Source organism: Hydra vulgaris, chromosome 12, assembly GCF_038396675.1.
Source record: "Hydra vulgaris chromosome 12, alternate assembly HydraT2T_AEP".
NCBI classification, from domain to species: Eukaryota; Metazoa; Cnidaria; class Hydrozoa; order Anthoathecata; family Hydridae; genus Hydra; species Hydra vulgaris.
Genome location: NC_088931.1, coordinates 23758004 through 23776750, shown reverse-complemented (window position 1 = coordinate 23776750; position 18747 = coordinate 23758004). Strand labels below are relative to the sequence as shown.

The following is an 18747-nucleotide window of genomic DNA, read 5'->3' as shown; positions in this document are numbered from 1 at the left end:
TAATATATTAGAAAGTTTTAGTACCTGTGTTAGCATTTATATTTTTGTTGAAATGTTAGTTTAAAAATCTTAAGTTATAGAAAGTATAGGTAGTATTGAAAATATATAAATTTAGAAATGGTTGAAAAGTGTAGTCATTTGATTTTTATAAATGGTAATATAAATATTATTTATAAGTTTAACTAGAAGTTATGTATAAAGAAAAATGTTAATAATACTTTTTTTTATTTATAAAGGCGTTAACAAATGATGCTTACAATCACAAAGGAACTTTGGAAATTCTTATTAATATTGGGGATTCGCTTGTAAAAGAAGTTAAACAACAGCATGAAGATAAAGGTAGAAATTTTGTATATTTTTAAAATGAAAGTAATTTTTTTCCCTATTTTTAATGGTTCATAAAGAGTATTAAATAATTAATCAATCTAAAATAATGTTTTTAATTTTTTTGATAATTAATATTTATTAAACTTTATGAATTTAATTGTTCCAAAAGTTAGCAGACACAAAAATTATAATACACTTCAACAGATTCATAAAGTAAAAAGAAACTAAAATTACTAAATTGACAATTTTGTAATCCAAAAAAAAAAAAAAAAAATCTTATAAGCAAGAGCTTTTTAACACATAATGACAATATAAGTTCAATCAATATAAGGTAAGCGTTGTTGTTCATTGGTTAGAATATTATTTATGGAATCAGAAGAAAATGGCAAGCGCGATAAAGAGAGCCAACCTTAGCAGATGCTAATTTTGCAATGGTATGTGTTTCCATGAGATGTCAGAAGTAAATGATATTCTGCGAACCCCGAATGAGAAGATTCAGTGATAGTGTTGCCATTTATTTAGTGATAGTGTTTCCATTCATTCAGTGATAGTGTTGCCATTCATAAAAATTGAAATATCAACAATATTGAAATAATTATTAGCAGAAAAAAACTGAGTTTTGATTGGGTTTCAACAAATTCAACAGCTCCTACCCCAAGCTGAACTAAGAATGAAAACTTTTTTTCTCAAGATTAGAGTAAATAGTTGTGTTGTCATCATCCATTTTAGAGGTAAGATTATCAGGAAGGTAACTAGTATAGATAAGGTATAACACCCCACCAAAGATCAAACCTTGTGGTACCTCAAATGTTACTGGAAATAAAAAAGAGTGTTATGTCCATAAAAAACAACTAATTTTGCAATCAGAAAGGAATAATTCAATCATTAAAAACTTTTCTAAATACACTATATGAAACAAACTTATGAAGAAGATCAGCATGCCAGGCTTGGTTTTATAGACTCATAAGATGAATTAAAAAGAAATACTCTTTGCAAGTGTTTCTGCCTTATCTTTGGGAGGTATCTTTGTTAACAATTTTTCAAAAGTCTCTGGAGCCTAATTTCTTATACAAAATATGAGATTTAGTAATCTGTGAGAAATGGGCAAACAATGAAACTCTTTACTCTTTAGAATCAATTTCTTGCAATAGTAAAAAGATGTTTGCTTTCTCTAGAGAGTTGTACTTGTGGAAACAGAAATAATTAGAATTAGAAATAGCAGCTGGACAAGAAAGCGTCAAGCACAGAATCCAGGAGATTATAAATGAGGTGCAATTTTTGGTGAGAAACAAAAGACATCAATCCAAGGACCATTACAAAGAAAATCAGGAAAAGTATCCCAGTCAACCTTAAGGCAGTAATAAGAAGTGCATTAATAGGGTGAAGCTGATGTAGAAGAAGTAAGAGTTTTTTGTAGTTGTATCGATACAACTACAAATAAAAAGATCTTGTAAGAGATAAAGATAGAAATAGGAGAACAAGCAGAATTTGAGTATAAGGCAGAATATGAGACAAGAAACAAATCAAGGCTTGAAGATAAGTGATTAGACTTGTCTGGAAAAAAAGCCATATATTTAAGTAACTGAGCATGAGATTGAGAGAGACAAAAGTTATGAACTTTACTAGTGCTAAGTTATTCAGTTTGATGAGTCTACAAAAATGACAATTTTGGCTGAGAGACAAACATTGGTCAATTTGATCAGAAATAACGTTGAAAAGAGTGAAAAGAGTCTTAAGAAGAAATAGAATGATGAAGAACAAATACTTTATTCATGATTTAAATTAATAGAGAACCCTACATAATGAGCAGTTGCCTCATTCCTGATTATAAACTTAAAGTTGTAACTGAGTTTTAGAGCTGTACTCTGATTAGAAGGTAACAGAAAGAGTTGCATACCCACTATCAAAAAGACTTTAGCATAACCTCATGAGTAGTGCCAAGAAGATTGTGGTAATAGGCAGGAATGTGATACATTTTTACACTTATAGAACATATTAAACAAAGAAAGCATGCAAAGGTGGTAAACAGAAGTTTTCTGCTTACCCCTTAAGTCTTTTTTTGCAAGACTGAACATCTGCCCAGCATAATTATTTTTATTAACCATCTCTAGCATTAACTCAACCAAGTATTCCTAGGCAGAGTATTTTAAGTCAGAATTAACTTTTCTTAGTCTTTGCCTAAAAAAGCAAATCCTGCAAGTCATGGGTAGGTTGTATTAGACTAAATGTTACCAGTAGCAGGGTAATCATGATGACCCTAATGACCTGACCTTATAATTACTGGTTTATATATTTTTTAATTAAGAGTTTTTCTTTTTAGATCATAAGCAAACACCTATTGAAATAGAAATGGAGACTTGTAGAAAGCGATTTGATCAAATAATTGATATTCTAACAAATAGATCTTTAATACTTAATTCAACCCTTAGCCAGGCTGAAATTTATCAAGAATCTTATAATAAAGTAATTGTTTGGTTGGGGATTCAGGACGATAAGGAAAAGCAATGGCATATTATAAGTGGAAAGCTAGAAATTGTTTGGAATCAATATTTGGAACATCTAGTAAGTAATAAAAATTTTTATGAGACATTTTCTTATACTGTGGGCTTAGGTTCAGTATGTAGATGGGCACTTCAAAAGGACAACATCAGTGACATTTTATGCTTAGCTAAATCTGCTAATATATATATATATATATATATATATATATATATATATATATATATATATATATATATATATATATATATATATATATATATATATATATATATATACACTACCAACAAAAAGTTTGAGGCAGGCTAGGAATTTTTAGAAATAAGCGAATAAACAAACATTTTCAAGTCTAATTTATACTTTAATTAATATGTTTACAAAAACTAAATATTATTACACATTTTTGATCAATAATTTCCAATTTTAACTTGTGTTTTCTAGTTGTACTTGTACCAGTTTTGATTTGTCAAAATAATCAGTTATTCAGTAAATAGCCCACTGTTAAAAAATAGTGTTATTAATACCTTTACTAGTGACAATAAACTTTGTGTGTGGTATACTTTTTTGTAGCAAAAAGAAAAATAACGAGCACATAATTTTGATATTTATAATTTGACAAAAATTGTCTAAAAATTGTAAAAAAAGTGAAAAATGGTTAAAACGAAAAGAATTAAACATTGCTGAAAGAGAAAGAATTCAAGTTTATCATGAAAAAGGTTATTCACAAGTTGAAATTTCAAAAAAAATGAAAATTTCAAGATGTGGTGACATTACAACAACACAAAGAAACTGCTAAGAATGCAACTAGAAAATGTACTGGAAGGCCTAAAAAAACTTATAAATTACAAGATAGAGAAATAAAAAAGATTTGTTTATCAAATAGAAAGTACACCACCGAAAAAATCAGGTCTGTGTACAATCAATTTAATGATCTTAAAAATAGCACTTCCATTGTGAAGAATCGATTGAAGAAATTTGGCTTGCATGGGCGTGTAGCTGCTCGTAAACCATTATTAAGACCAATTAATAAAACAAAAAGGCTAAATTGGGCTAAAAATCATCAACATTGGTCTATTGAAGAATGGAAAAATCTCCTTTGGACAGATAAATCAAAGTTTGAAGTTTTTGGTTCAAAACGTCGCATTTTTGTGTGAAGATTTGAAAGGGAAAGGTATTTGGAAGAATTTTAATACCCACTTGAAACATGGGGATGGAGATGTGGTCGTTTGGGGATGTTTTAGTGGGGGGAATATTGGAAACCTACACAAAATTGAAGGAAATATAACAAAAGAGGTGTACAAAGACATTTTAGAACATCAAATGCTGTCTTCTGGTGAGAGTTTATTTTCCGATCAGTATGTTTTTATGCACGATAATGACTTGAAACATACCAGCCAAATCTGCAAAACTTATTTAGCAGAGCTTCAAAGCCAGAAAATATTAAAAATAATGGAATGGCCACCACAATCACCAGATCTTAATCCGATCGAGTTGTTGTGGGAAGAACTTGATGGGAATGTGCGAGAAGAACAGTCATCTTCTGTGAAAGACCTTTGGCACATATTGCAAGTAAAATTGGACGCAATACAACCTGAAAAACTGTCTAAATTAATCAATTTAGATCGTATTCCGAGGATCTGTACAGCTGTAATACAGAATAAAGGTGGTTATTTTGATGAATCAAAAATTCAATTAAAACGCTAGTCAAAATTAGAAATTATTGATCAAAAATGTATAATAATAATGAGTTTTTGTAAACATTAATTAAATTATAAATTAGACTTCAAAAAGTTTGTTTATTCACTGATTTCTAAAAAATCCTAGCCTGCCTCAAACTTTTTGTTGGTAGTGTATATATATATATATATATGTATATATATATATATATATATATATATATATATATATATATATATATATATATATATATATATATATATATATATATATATATATATATATATATATTAGGGTGGTGCTAAAAACAACTTATTTTAAAAATGTCAGCTGACAACCCCTAAATGTGTTTTATATAATAAAATAATACTGGATTTAAAAAATTTTTGAATAAAAAATATTTTTACGGGTGCCACAAGGCCCCATATACATCAAACAGGTTCCTAATATTATAAAAAAAAAAGTTTTTCAAAAGTATGTCATGTTGGGTCTCAAATGATGCAAAAATATATAAAAATTTCAAAAATATGAATCATTTTATAAATATATTATTATTTTAGATTTTAGTAAATAGAAAATGACATTTTTTAATTTATAACAAAAAAAGGGAATTTAACAAGATTTTTTTAATTATAATTTTTTTATCTCTGCTTTTTATAAAACAATGATTATTTTTGAAATTTTTACATAATTTTGCTTCATTTGAGCCCCAACATGATATACTTTTGAAAAACTTTTTTTTTTATAATATTACGAACCTGTTTGATGTATAAGGGCCTTGTGGCACCCCTAAAAATATTTTTAATTAAAAAATTTTTTAAATCCAGTATTATTTTATTATATAAAACACATTTAGGGGTTGTCAGCTGACATTTTTAAAATAAGTTGTTTTTACCACCACCCTAATATATATATATATATATATATATATATATATATATATATATATATATATATATATATATATATATATATATATATATATATATATATATATATATATATATATATATATATATGTATATATATATATATATATATATATATATATGTATATATATATATATATATATATATATATATATATATATATATATATATATATATATATATATATATATATATATATATAAAGGGTCAAGCTAGTTTTACTGTTTAACAAATTTATATATTTTTAAAAAGTACAATAAGATTTTATGTTGTTTATATTTATATTTAATATTTATTTATATTTTATGTTTCTTCCATAGATTTATCAAAAAGATTTGCGAAACGGTTTTTCCATAATTAAGCAAACCTTGTTTTATGGATCTGAACTTACTCAAGGTAAAGAATCACTCCCTGGAGTAGCATTTGTAAAGATGCAATGTAATGAGCTTACTGAACGATGGAACAAACTTTGTTCAGAATCAGATGTTAGACATAACAATCTTGAGCATAAATTAGAAACATATCTCAAGGAAGAAGTTCAAAATGTTATACTTTGGATGAAAAAAAAAGAAAAAGAAATCAATAAAATGGAGGAAAAAAATAATCCTGAAAAACTAGACATATATATCAATGTAATTATCATCTTTATATATAATATATAACATATAATGATGCTACTAATAATTTAAGCACTTTACAAATTATGAAAACAATTGTATATTAACACAACAATTGTATGTATATTAACACAACAATTGTATGTATATTAATACAACAATTGTATGCATATTAATACAATGTATAAGCAAAAGTACAGAGAAAATTTAGTTTACTGTAACATAAAGTCATCTTTATAATATAAGTAAAAATGTAGTTAGTGTAAAAATAACAACTGGTTCTTTTTTTTATCATAGGAGTTAATTGTTGAAATAAAACAATATGAATATCTATTTTTTGTTATACATCAAATATCAACAAAACTAATGGAGACTTCCAAAACTGAGAAGGTTATGATATACAAAGATTTGACTCAAATTGAGGAATACTGGCTTCGCTTATGTCAGTTATATCAGGTTTCTCCACTGTTTCAAAATAGAGTAAATCTACAACATCCCTGGCAAATCAAGCTTGATGCAATAGATAATGTAAAAGTAACAACTTGTTATTTTTTATTTGTTTTATTTTATAGTTTTTATTTTAGCACAATTTTGTTGTTTTTTTATCTCTATTTTTAACTTCTTATTCCATTTAATTCTAAATTTACAATCTTGCAAATTAATTTACTTTTTTTTGTTTTGTTTTGTTTAACTGTTAATCATTTAAATATATTTAAATTATTATTATTAAAATTTATTTAGGTATCCAAACAAGCTCAAAGTTTAGAGGCAGAGACAAAAAATACATCAAATAGAAAACCTCTTTTTTTATCACTAAATAAAGATTATCATGGTTATCATATAAATAGAGCTGTTCATGCTTTTAATGAACATGAAGACTCTGTTTCCAGTAAAGTCTTTTTACAAGCTCCACATAGGTATAATTTTAGTTCTGCTCCCACTACTCCTACTTCGCCAAAAGTTTTTGAAGATTCTTGCTTTTTGGATAGACAAAATCTTTTTCCCCAAAGATCTTCTTCGCCAAACAGTTTATTGTTAAAGTATGACAATAAAAGTCCTCATAAAGCCCAAACAAGAACTTTAACTTCATTACAGTTTGAAGGAAGATCCAGCCCTACAATTCCATTTATGACTTTTAACAACCCATTATTGTATGAAAATGATAAAAATCTTTTTGATGTTTCTGTTAAAAGAAATAACTTGCTTTCCAACTCACAGAGTTCCATAAGAAACGACTATAATGAAATTCTATTAAACCAAGTGGAATTAATCAAAGAGACAGAACCAAGTAAAAAAAAAATTGCAAAAGATCTACATAGGTATAATTTCAGTTCACTTCCCACTTCACCAAAAAATTTTAATGACTCCTTTTCAGATAAAGAAAACTTTATTAGATCTTTTTCCCCAAATAGCTCATTTTTAAAAAATAACAATGACTTAACTACCCATAAAGCACAAAAAAACACATTAACTACATTACAGTTCAAAGGAAGATCCAGTCCTACAATTCCAGTAAAACCTTTTACCAGTCCATTATTTTATAAACATGACCAAAATTTTTTATACCAAGAAAAGGAAAATGCTACTGTTAAAAAAAATAATTTATTTTTAAACTCCTCACAGAGTTCAATTAAAAATGATTATAATGAAACTCGATCAAATCAAGGAGAATTATATAAAGAATTTAGAGATAAAACATTTGGAAAAGATCCAAACAGTAATATTTTTTTACATGCACTACCCCAGTATAATTTCAACTCTGCTCCAACATCACCTATGGCTTTTAAAGACTCTTACTTTTCTGATAAACAAAACTATGTTAGATCCTTTTCGACAAATACTTCATTGTTAAGAGGCGACGATGAAAGTCTTTATAAACCACAAGTAAGTAACACATTAACTTCATTAGCATTTAAAGGAAGTTCCAGTCCCATCATTCTAGTTAAGTCTTTTACGAGCCCATTATTGTATGAGGATGATCAAATTAAATCTTACTCAGAAAAAAGTTCTAATTTACAACTTCCAGAGGTTTCATCAGAGGATATTGTTATTACAGATAAGTATGGCAGGCGTGTGAGACAAAAAGTTTTTAAAAAAGTTACGCGCACTCATCAAAGAATTGTAAGAAAAAAATATATTGATGAGAATGGAAAAGAATGTATTGAAGAAATTTTTGTTCCAAATGATTATGAGATTAATAATGACAACATTAATCTGGAAGAAGGTTCTGTTATTATCCACAGCCCAAATGAAACTGATACAACTACAAATGAAGAACTTGTTAGAGATAAAGATGGAAATATTATCAAGAGAATTGTGAAAAAAGTTACTCATGTGACAAAACGTTCTCAAATTATAAAAAGAGCAGCCTCAGAAGGTGATCAAAAAATTGATGCAGATAGTTTTGGTACTTTTACTTTGCTTAAATCTCCAAATTTAAAATCACATAGTCTTCCAAAAGAAAATGAAATTATGACTGATGGTTTTCAATCAAATGAAAACCTAAATGGTGGGTATAAAACATATAGTTTGCCAAACAAAAATATTTATACTAATGAAGAAAAATTGTTAGATCAGCATAATCTCCATAGTTATCATTTTACATTAGATAACAAAACAGAACCAAAACAAACTAAAAAATTTATAACAAAGTTAAGAAGACCAATATTTTATAAACAAAATGAAAGTAAAAAAGTTACAGTTCATTTCCATGGAATAGTGAATACTGAAGGTACAAAACAAGAGAAAACAATTATGCATATAAATTTATCCAAACCAGAACACTTTGTTGTAACTAGTATTACAAATTCATTGTTTAAAAATGATTCAGGAAAATCAGAAAATTTATCACATTCACAATATTATGATAATAGGGAAAATAATGAAACTTTTGAAAATATTAGTTCTCATAGCTTTGTAAAGAATAAATCTGAAAGTTCTAATTTACTTACTAGTGACACATCTGATGATACAATTGATGGTTCTTTAAATGTAAATATACCTCGTCGTCAAGTTCATCGATACTATGTCAAAAAGGTGGACTTGATGTCAAATGAGTTGTTAGATAAAATAAAGGATATACCTCCCCCAAAAAAAGATATAGAGATAGAACATCAATCAGATAATGTGTTGGAATTAAGAAGAGTAATAAGAAAATCTATTGTGCAAAAAACAAGAAGAAAGGTTCACAGAATGATTGTGCCAAATACAAAACAAATTAATTCTGATATAAATGAAAGCATTACATATAAAAAAAGAAATTCTGATACAAATGAAGATATTGTATTTGAAGAGAAAATTAACAATTTAGAATGTGATAATATTATTAAAGAAGGGTTTGAAATTGCACCTGAAGAATTTGAATTAAAGTCAGATATTTCTGAGCCTGCAATTATTTCTAACAATAAAATGAAGGTTGTTCAGATTGATGATAGTAATTCATTCTTGGGTTCAAAACCTGTTAATTCTGTTGACTTAAAACAACTTATTTTGAGGAGAGTAATAAGACGGCCTGTAATAAAGCCAACAGTTAGAAAAATAATCAGAAAAATTGTAGTCAACTCTAAAGAGTCAATTATTGACATATCAAGTGATGAAGCAGAATCCTTAAAAGAAGAAACAGTTTGCTTTATTATTAAAGATAATAAAATGTATTTTTTTAATGAACAAAATGTTACAAAAAACATTGTAAATTTGAATAAATCTGAATTAGAAACAAAAGACAACAAAAACAAATTATTTCAATTATCAAAGTTGAATGAAATTAGTACATATTCAGAAACTGAAAACACAAAAGAATTAGATATGAGTTTCAAAGAAAAGCCAATAAAATCAAAAACACTTTTAATATTTACAACAAAAAACCTTAAATATAATATTAAATTTGTAGATGAAACTTCGCCTGTATCATTAAATATTAAAAAACATATATATATCCATTCGAATAAAATAATTTTAAGAAGAGTAATAAGAAAGCCTATTATAGCGAAAACAACTAGAAAAGTATTCAGAAGATCATTCCTAGAAACTAACAACTCACAAAATATTTCTTTAACTACTGAAACAAATGCTATTGTTTCTAATAATAAAGTACATGATAATCAAGAAGTAAAACCAAAGGAACCATTACTGTATGAATATAAATTACAAAAATACCATCTTCGAGAATATGTTGACTCTGAACCTTCACATAAGTCTCATAATAATATTTTAAAAACAAAACAAAAAACTTATCAGAAATTATATATAAAAGTGCTTATATCTCATATTAAGGAATCAACATTAAATGATAACATTCCAGTACACCAAACAAAACATGACAAGGATATAATTGAAACTACAAATATTTCCATCCAAGAACACATTCCTGATTTAATTTGTGAGGTTGATGATTTATCTGAAGATGAAATTAATGTGAGACAAATTTCCAGAAAGGTTTCTCGTCATTTAATAGAAGCTGATGATACTCATATATTTGGTCACGATGTTGTTGAATCTAGCTCCCCATTAACTTCTAATTTGAAAGAAGATCCTTTAGATAAAATTATTGAATCCATACCTGCGTATGAATCTAATGTTGGTCACACTGTTTTAAGAACTGTACATCGAAAACCGCTTAATGTTCCTTCTCTTCGATCAGTATATAGAAAGGTGATTGTGTCGGAAATTGAAGAAGATAAAATAAATGTTGTCATTCCAGTTCACTCAGTAATAAATGAAGAGGTTTTGATTGAAACTACAAACATATCTGTTCAAGAACACATACCTGATTTAATTTCTGAGGTTGCTAATTTATCTGAAGACGAAATCAATGTAAGACAAGTTTACAGAAAGTGCTCTTACCATTTAAAAGAAGCTCTTGATACTGACGTATCTGATAATGGTGTTGTTAAACCAAATTTACCATTAGTTGTTGACATAAAGGATGATCGTTTTGATGAAAGTGTTGATTCTATACCGTCACCTGAGTCTGATATTGATTACGTTGTTTTAAGAACAGTACAACGCAAACCAATCAATGTCCCAACATTGAGACAAGTTTATCGTAAGGATTTTGTATCTCTTATTGAAGAAACTACAATGAATGTTGTGATTCCTGAACACGCAGTCGTAAATGATGAGGATATAATTGAAACTACAAATATTTCCATCCAAGAACACATTCCTGATTTAATTTGTGAGGTTGATGATTTATCTGAAGATGAAATTAATGTGAGACAAATTTCCAGAAAGGTTTCTCGTCATTTAATAGAAGCTGATGATACTCATATATTTGGTCACGATGTTGTTGAATCTAGCTCCCCATTAACTTCTAATTTGAAAGAAGATCCTTTAGATAAAATTATTGAATCCATACCTGCGTATGAATCTAATGTTGGTCACACTGTTTTAAGAACTGTACATCGAAAACCGCTTAATGTTCCTTCTCTTCGATCAGTATATAGAAAGGTGATTGTGTCGGAAATTGAAGAAGATAAAATAAATGTTGACATTCCAGTTCACTCAGTAATAAATGAAGAGGTTTTGATTGAAACTACAAACATATCTGTTCAAGAACACATACCTGATTTAATTTCTGAGGTTGCTAATTTATCTGAAGACGAAATCAATGTAAGACAAGTTTACAGAAAGTGCTCTTACCATTTAAAAGAAGCTCTTGATACTGACGTATCTGATAATGGTGTTGTTAAACCAAATTTACCATTAGTTGTTGACATAAAGGATGATCGTTTTGATGAAAGTGTTGATTCTATACCGTCACCTGAGTCTGATATTGATTACGTTGTTTTAAGAACAGTACAACGCAAACCAATCAATGTCCCAACATTGAGACAAGTTTATCGTAAGGATTTTGTATCTCTTATTGAAGAAACTACAATGAATGTTGTGATTCCTGAACACGCAGTCGTAAATGATGAGGATATAATTGAAACTACAAATATTTCCATCCAAGAACACATTCCGGATTTAATTTGTGAGGTTGATGATTTATCTGAAGATGAAATTAATGTGAGACAAATTTCCAGAAAGGTTTCTCGTCATTTAATAGAAGCTGATGATACTCATATATTTGGTCACGATGTTGTTGAATCTAGCTCCCCATTAACTTCTAATTTGAAAGAAGATCCTTTAGATAAAATTATTGAATCCATACCTGCGTATGAATCTAATGTTGGTCACACTGTTTTAAGAACTGTACATCGAAAACCGCTTAATGTTCCTTCTCTTCGATCAGTATATAGAAAGGTGATTGTGTCGGAAATTGAAGAAGATAAAATAAATGTTGACATTCCAGTTCACTCAGTAATAAATGAAGAGGTTTTGATTGAAACTACAAACATATCTGTTCAAGAACACATACCTGATTTAATTTCTGAGGTTGCTAATTTATCTGAAGACGAAATCAATGTAAGACAAGTTTACAGAAAGTGCTCTTACCATTTAAAAGAAGCTCTTGATACTGACGTATCTGATAATGGTGTTGTTAAACCAAATTTACCATTAGTTGTTGACATAAAGGATGATCGTTTTGATGAAAGTGTTGATTCTATACCGTCACCTGAGTCTGATATTGATTACGTTGTTTTAAGAACAGTACAACGCAAACCAATCAATGTCCCAACATTGAGACAAGTTTATCGTAAGGATTTTGTATCTCTTATTGAAGAAACTACAATGAATGTTGTGATTCCTGAACACTCAGTTGTAAATGATGAGGATTTAATTAAAACTACAAATGTTTTAGTTGAAGATATTAATCCTGATTTTATTTCTCAAGTTGATGAGTTACTAGAATATGAAATTGATGTAAGAAAAGTTCATAGAAGTTTCTTTGTTCCTCCAAATAGTTTATTCAATGATGATATTATAGAATTATTTGTTTTGGATCAAAATATACCAATAGTTAGACAAGTTAATGATAAAGTTGTTAAGGTTATAGATTTTGATAGTGCAGTTGAAGTATCTGAATTGGAAGAAGAGGTTGAATTATCATGCCGTCGAGTTGTTCGTGTTTTTACAAAGGTTTCTGTTATTCCACCTTTGGTAATTCCCTATGATTTTGGAAGACAAGTTATTATTAATAGAACTATTGTATTACCTGATGAGATTGAATTAAGCACTCCATTTTCTAACGATTTAAAAGATAATGATAATCAAGAAGTTTTTGATTCTATTTCAAGCAATGTGTCTGCTATTGTTGTATTAAGAACAGTACAACGCAAACCAATCAATGTCCCAACATTGAGACAAGTTTATCGTAAGGATTTTGTATCTCTTATTGAAGAAACTACAATGAATGTTGTGATTCCTGAACACGCAGTCGTAAATGATGAGGATATAATTGAAACTACAAATATTTCCATCCAAGAACACATTCCGGATTTAATTTGTGAGGTTGATGATTTATCTGAAGATGAAATTAATGTGAGACAAATTTCCAGAAAGGTTTCTCGTCATTTAATAGAAGCTGATGATACTCATATATTTGGTCACGATGTTGTTGAATCTAGCTCCCCATTAACTTCTAATTTGAAAGAAGATCCTTTAGATAAAATTATTGAATCCATACCTGCGTATGAATCTAATGTTGGTCACACTGTTTTAAGAACTGTACATCGAAAACCGCTTAATGTTCCTTCTCTTCGATCAGTATATAGAAAGGTGATTGTGTCGGAAATTGAAGAAGATAAAATAAATGTTGACATTCCAGTTCACTCAGTAATAAATGAAGAGGTTTTGATTGAAACTACAAACATATCTGTTCAAGAACACATACCTGATTTAATTTCTGAGGTTGCTAATTTATCTGAAGACGAAATCAATGTAAGACAAGTTTACAGAAAGTGCTCTTACCATTTAAAAGAAGCTCTTGATACTGACGTATCTGATAATGGTGTTGTTAAACCAAATTTACCATTAGTTGTTGACATAAAGGATGATCGTTTTGATGAAAGTGTTGATTCTATACCGTCACCTGAGTCTGATATTGATTACGTTGTTTTAAGAACAGTACAACGCAAACCAATCAATGTCCCAACATTGAGACAAGTTTATCGTAAGGATTTTGTATCTCTTATTGAAGAAACTACAATGAATGTTGTGATTCCTGAACACGCAGTCGTAAATGATGAGGATATAATTGAAACTACAAATATTTCCATCCAAGAACACATTCCGGATTTAATTTGTGAGGTTGATGATTTATCTGAAGATGAAATTAATGTGAGACAAATTTCCAGAAAGGTTTCTCGTCATTTAATAGAAGCTGATGATACTCATATATTTGGTCACGATGTTGTTGAATCTAGCTCCCCATTAACTTCTAATTTGAAAGAAGATCCTTTAGATAAAATTATTGAATCCATACCTGCGTATGAATCTAATGTTGGTCACACTGTTTTAAGAACTGTACATCGAAAACCGCTTAATGTTCCTTCTCTTCGATCAGTATATAGAAAGGTGATTGTGTCGGAAATTGAAGAAGATAAAATAAATGTTGACATTCCAGTTCACTCAGTAATAAATGAAGAGGTTTTGATTGAAACTACAAACATATCTGTTCAAGAACACATACCTGATTTAATTTCTGAGGTTGCTAATTTATCTGAAGACGAAATCAATGTAAGACAAGTTTACAGAAAGTGCTCTTACCATTTAAAAGAAGCTCTTGATACTGACGTATCTGATAATGGTGTTGTTAAACCAAATTTACCATTAGTTGTTGACATAAAGGATGATCGTTTTGATGAAAGTGTTGATTCTATACCGTCACCTGAGTCTGATATTGATTACGTTGTTTTAAGAACAGTACAACGCAAACCAATCAATGTCCCAACATTGAGACAAGTTTATCGTAAGGATTTTGTATCTCTTATTGAAGAAACTACAATGAATGTTGTGATTCCTGAACACGCAGTCGTAAATGATGAGGATATAATTGAAACTACAAATATTTCCATCCAAGAACACATTCCGGATTTAATTTGTGAGGTTGATGATTTATCTGAAGATGAAATTAATGTGAGACAAATTTCCAGAAAGGTTTCTCGTCATTTAATAGAAGCTGATGATACTCATATATTTGGTCACGATGTTGTTGAATCTAGCTCCCCATTAACTTCTAATTTGAAAGAAGATCCTTTAGATAAAATTATTGAATCCATACCTGCGTATGAATCTAATGTTGGTCACACTGTTTTAAGAACTGTACATCGAAAACCGCTTAATGTTCCTTCTCTTCGATCAGTATATAGAAAGGTGATTGTGTCGGAAATTGAAGAAGATAAAATAAATGTTGACATTCCAGTTCACTCAGTAATAAATGAAGAGGTTTTGATTGAAACTACAAACATATCTGTTCAAGAACACATACCTGATTTAATTTCTGAGGTTGCTAATTTATCTGAAGACGAAATCAATGTAAGACAAGTTTACAGAAAGTGCTCTTACCATTTAAAAGAAGCTCTTGATACTGACGTATCTGATAATGGTGTTGTTAAACCAAATTTACCATTAGTTGTTGACATAAAGGATGATCGTTTTGATGAAAGTGTTGATTCTATACCGTCACCTGAGTCTGATATTGATTACGTTGTTTTAAGAACAGTACAACGCAAACCAATCAATGTCCCAACATTGAGACAAGTTTATCGTAAGGATTTTGTATCTCTTATTGAAGAAACTACAATGAATGTTGTGATTCCTGAACACGCAGTCGTAAATGATGAGGATATAATTGAAACTACAAATATTTCCATCCAAGAACACATTCCGGATTTAATTTGTGAGGTTGATGATTTATCTGAAGATGAAATTAATGTGAGACAAATTTCCAGAAAGGTTTCTCGTCATTTAATAGAAGCTGATGATACTCATATATTTGGTCACGATGTTGTTGAATCTAGCTCCCCATTAACTTCTAATTTGAAAGAAGATCCTTTAGATAAAATTATTGAATCCATACCTGCGTATGAATCTAATGTTGGTCACACTGTTTTAAGAACTGTACATCGAAAACCGCTTAATGTTCCTTCTCTTCGATCAGTATATAGAAAGGTGATTGTGTCGGAAATTGAAGAAGATAAAATAAATGTTGACATTCCAGTTCACTCAGTAATAAATGAAGAGGTTTTGATTGAAACTACAAACATATCTGTTCAAGAACACATACCTGATTTAATTTCTGAGGTTGCTAATTTATCTGAAGACGAAATCAATGTAAGACAAGTTTACAGAAAGTGCTCTTACCATTTAAAAGAAGCTCTTGATACTGACGTATCTGATAATGGTGTTGTTAAACCAAATTTACCATTAGTTGTTGACATAAAGGATGATCGTTTTGATGAAAGTGTTGATTCTATACCGTCACCTGAGTCTGATATTGATTACGTTGTTTTAAGAACAGTACAACGCAAACCAATCAATGTCCCAACATTGAGACAAGTTTATCGTAAGGATTTTGTATCTCTTATTGAAGAAACTACAATGAATGTTGTGATTCCTGAACACGCAGTCGTAAATGATGAGGATATAATTGAAACTACAAATATTTCCATCCAAGAACACATTCCTGATTTAATTTGTGAGGTTGATGATTTATCTGAAGATGAAATTAATGTGAGACAAATTTCCAGAAAGGTTTCTCGTCATTTAATAGAAGCTGATGATACTCATATATTTGGTCACGATGTTGTTGAATCTAGCTCCCCATTAACTTCTAATTTGAAAGAAGATCCTTTAGATAAAATTATTGAATCCATACCTGCGTATGAATCTAATGTTGGTCACACTGTTTTAAGAACTGTACATCGAAAACCGCTTAATGTTCCTTCTCTTCGATCAGTATATAGAAAGGTGATTGTGTCGGAAATTGAAGAAGATAAAATAAATGTTGACATTCCAGTTCACTCAGTAATAAATGAAGAGGTTTTGATTGAAACTACAAACATATCTGTTCAAGAACACATACCTGATTTAATTTCTGAGGTTGCTAATTTATCTGAAGACGAAATCAATGTAAGACAAGTTTACAGAAAGTGCTCTTACCATTTAAAAGAAGCTCTTGATACTGACGTATCTGATAATGGTGTTGTTAAACCAAATTTACCATTAGTTGTTGACATAAAGGATGATCGTTTTGATGAAAGTGTTGATTCTATACCGTCACCTGAGTCTGATATTGATTACGTTGTTTTAAGAACAGTACAACGCAAACCAATCAATGTCCCAACATTGAGACAAGTTTATCGTAAGGATTTTGTATCTCTTATTGAAGAAACTACAATGAATGTTGTGATTCCTGAACACTCAGTTGTAAATGATGAGGATTTAATTAAAACTACAAATGTTTTAGTTGAAGATATTAATCCTGATTTTATTTCTCAAGTTGATGAGTTACTAGAATATGAAATTGATGTAAGAAAAGTTCATAGAAGTTTCTTTGTTCCTCCAAATAGTTTATTCAATGATGATATTATAGAATTATTTGTTTTGGATCAAAATATACCAATAGTTAGACAAGTTAATGATAAAGTTGTTAAGGTTATAGATTTTGATAGTGCAGTTGAAGTATCTGAATTGGAAGAAGAGGTTGAATTATCATGCCGTCGAGTTGTTCGTGTTTTTACAAAGGTTTCTGTTATTCCACCTTTGGTAATTCCCTATGATTTTGGAAGACAAGTTATTATTAATAGAACTATTGTATTACCTGATGAGATTGAATTAAGCACTCCATTTTCTAACGATTTAAAAGATAATGATAATCAAGAAGTTTTTGATTCTATTTCAAGCAATGTGTCTGCTATTGTTGTATTAAGAACAGTACAACGCAAACCAATCAATGTCCCAACATTGAGACAAGTTTATCGTAAGGATTTTGTATCTCTTATTGAAGAAACTACAATGAATGTTGTGATTCCTGAACACGCAGTCGTAAATGATGAGGATATAATTGAAACTACAAATATTTCCATCCAAGAACACATTCCGGATTTAATTTGTGAGGTTGATGATTTATCTGAAGATGAAATTAATGTGAGACAAATTTCCAGAAAGGTTTCTCGTCATTTAATAGAAGCTGATGATACTCATATATTTGGTCACGATGTTGTTGAATCTAGCTCCCCATTAACTTCTAATTTGAAAGAAGATCCTTTAGATAAAATTATTGAATCCATACCTGCGTATGAATCTAATGTTGGTCACACTGTTTTAAGAACTGTACATCGAAAACCGCTTAATGTTCCTTCTCTTCGATCAGTATATAGAAAGGTGATTGTGTCGGAAATTGAAGAAGATAAAATAAATGTTGACATTCCAGTTCACTCAGTAATAAATGAAGAGGTTTTGATTGAAACTACAAACATATCTGTTCAAGAACACATACCTGATTTAATTTCTGAGGTTGCTAATTTATCTGAAGACGAAATCAATGTAAGACAAGTTTACAGAAAGTGCTCTTACCATTTAAAAGAAGCTCTTGATACTGACGTATCTGATAATGGTGTTGTTAAACCAAATTTACCATTAGTTGTTGACATAAAGGATGATCGTTTTGATGAAAGTGTTGATTCTATACCGTCACCTGAGTCTGATATTGATTACGTTGTTTTAAGAACAGTACAACGCAAACCAATCAATGTCCCAACATTGAGACAAGTTTATCGTAAGGATTTTGTATCTCTTATTGAAGAAACTA

The 18747-nt window shown here is 29.2% G+C and overlaps 1 protein-coding gene across 3 annotated transcripts in view; it reads left to right on the top strand.

The window, feature by feature from the left end:
• Positions 1 to 18747, top strand: part of LOC100208392 (uncharacterized) — a 91302-nt gene that overhangs the window by 12761 nt on the left and 59794 nt on the right. For 2 of the 3 annotated variants that reach the window (XM_065812606.1, XM_065812604.1), the window contains exons 9-13: positions 237 to 339; positions 2648 to 2889; positions 5754 to 6065; positions 6348 to 6584; positions 6792 to 18747. The exon at positions 6792 to 18747 is cut by the window's right edge. In XM_065812606.1, coding sequence (XP_065668678.1) covers positions 237 to 339; positions 2648 to 2889; positions 5754 to 6065; positions 6348 to 6584; positions 6792 to 18747 — 12850 coding nt within the window. The remainder of the gene's footprint in view (positions 1 to 236; positions 340 to 2647; positions 2890 to 5753; positions 6066 to 6347; positions 6585 to 6791) is intronic. The other variant, XM_065812605.1, reaches the window with a different exon arrangement.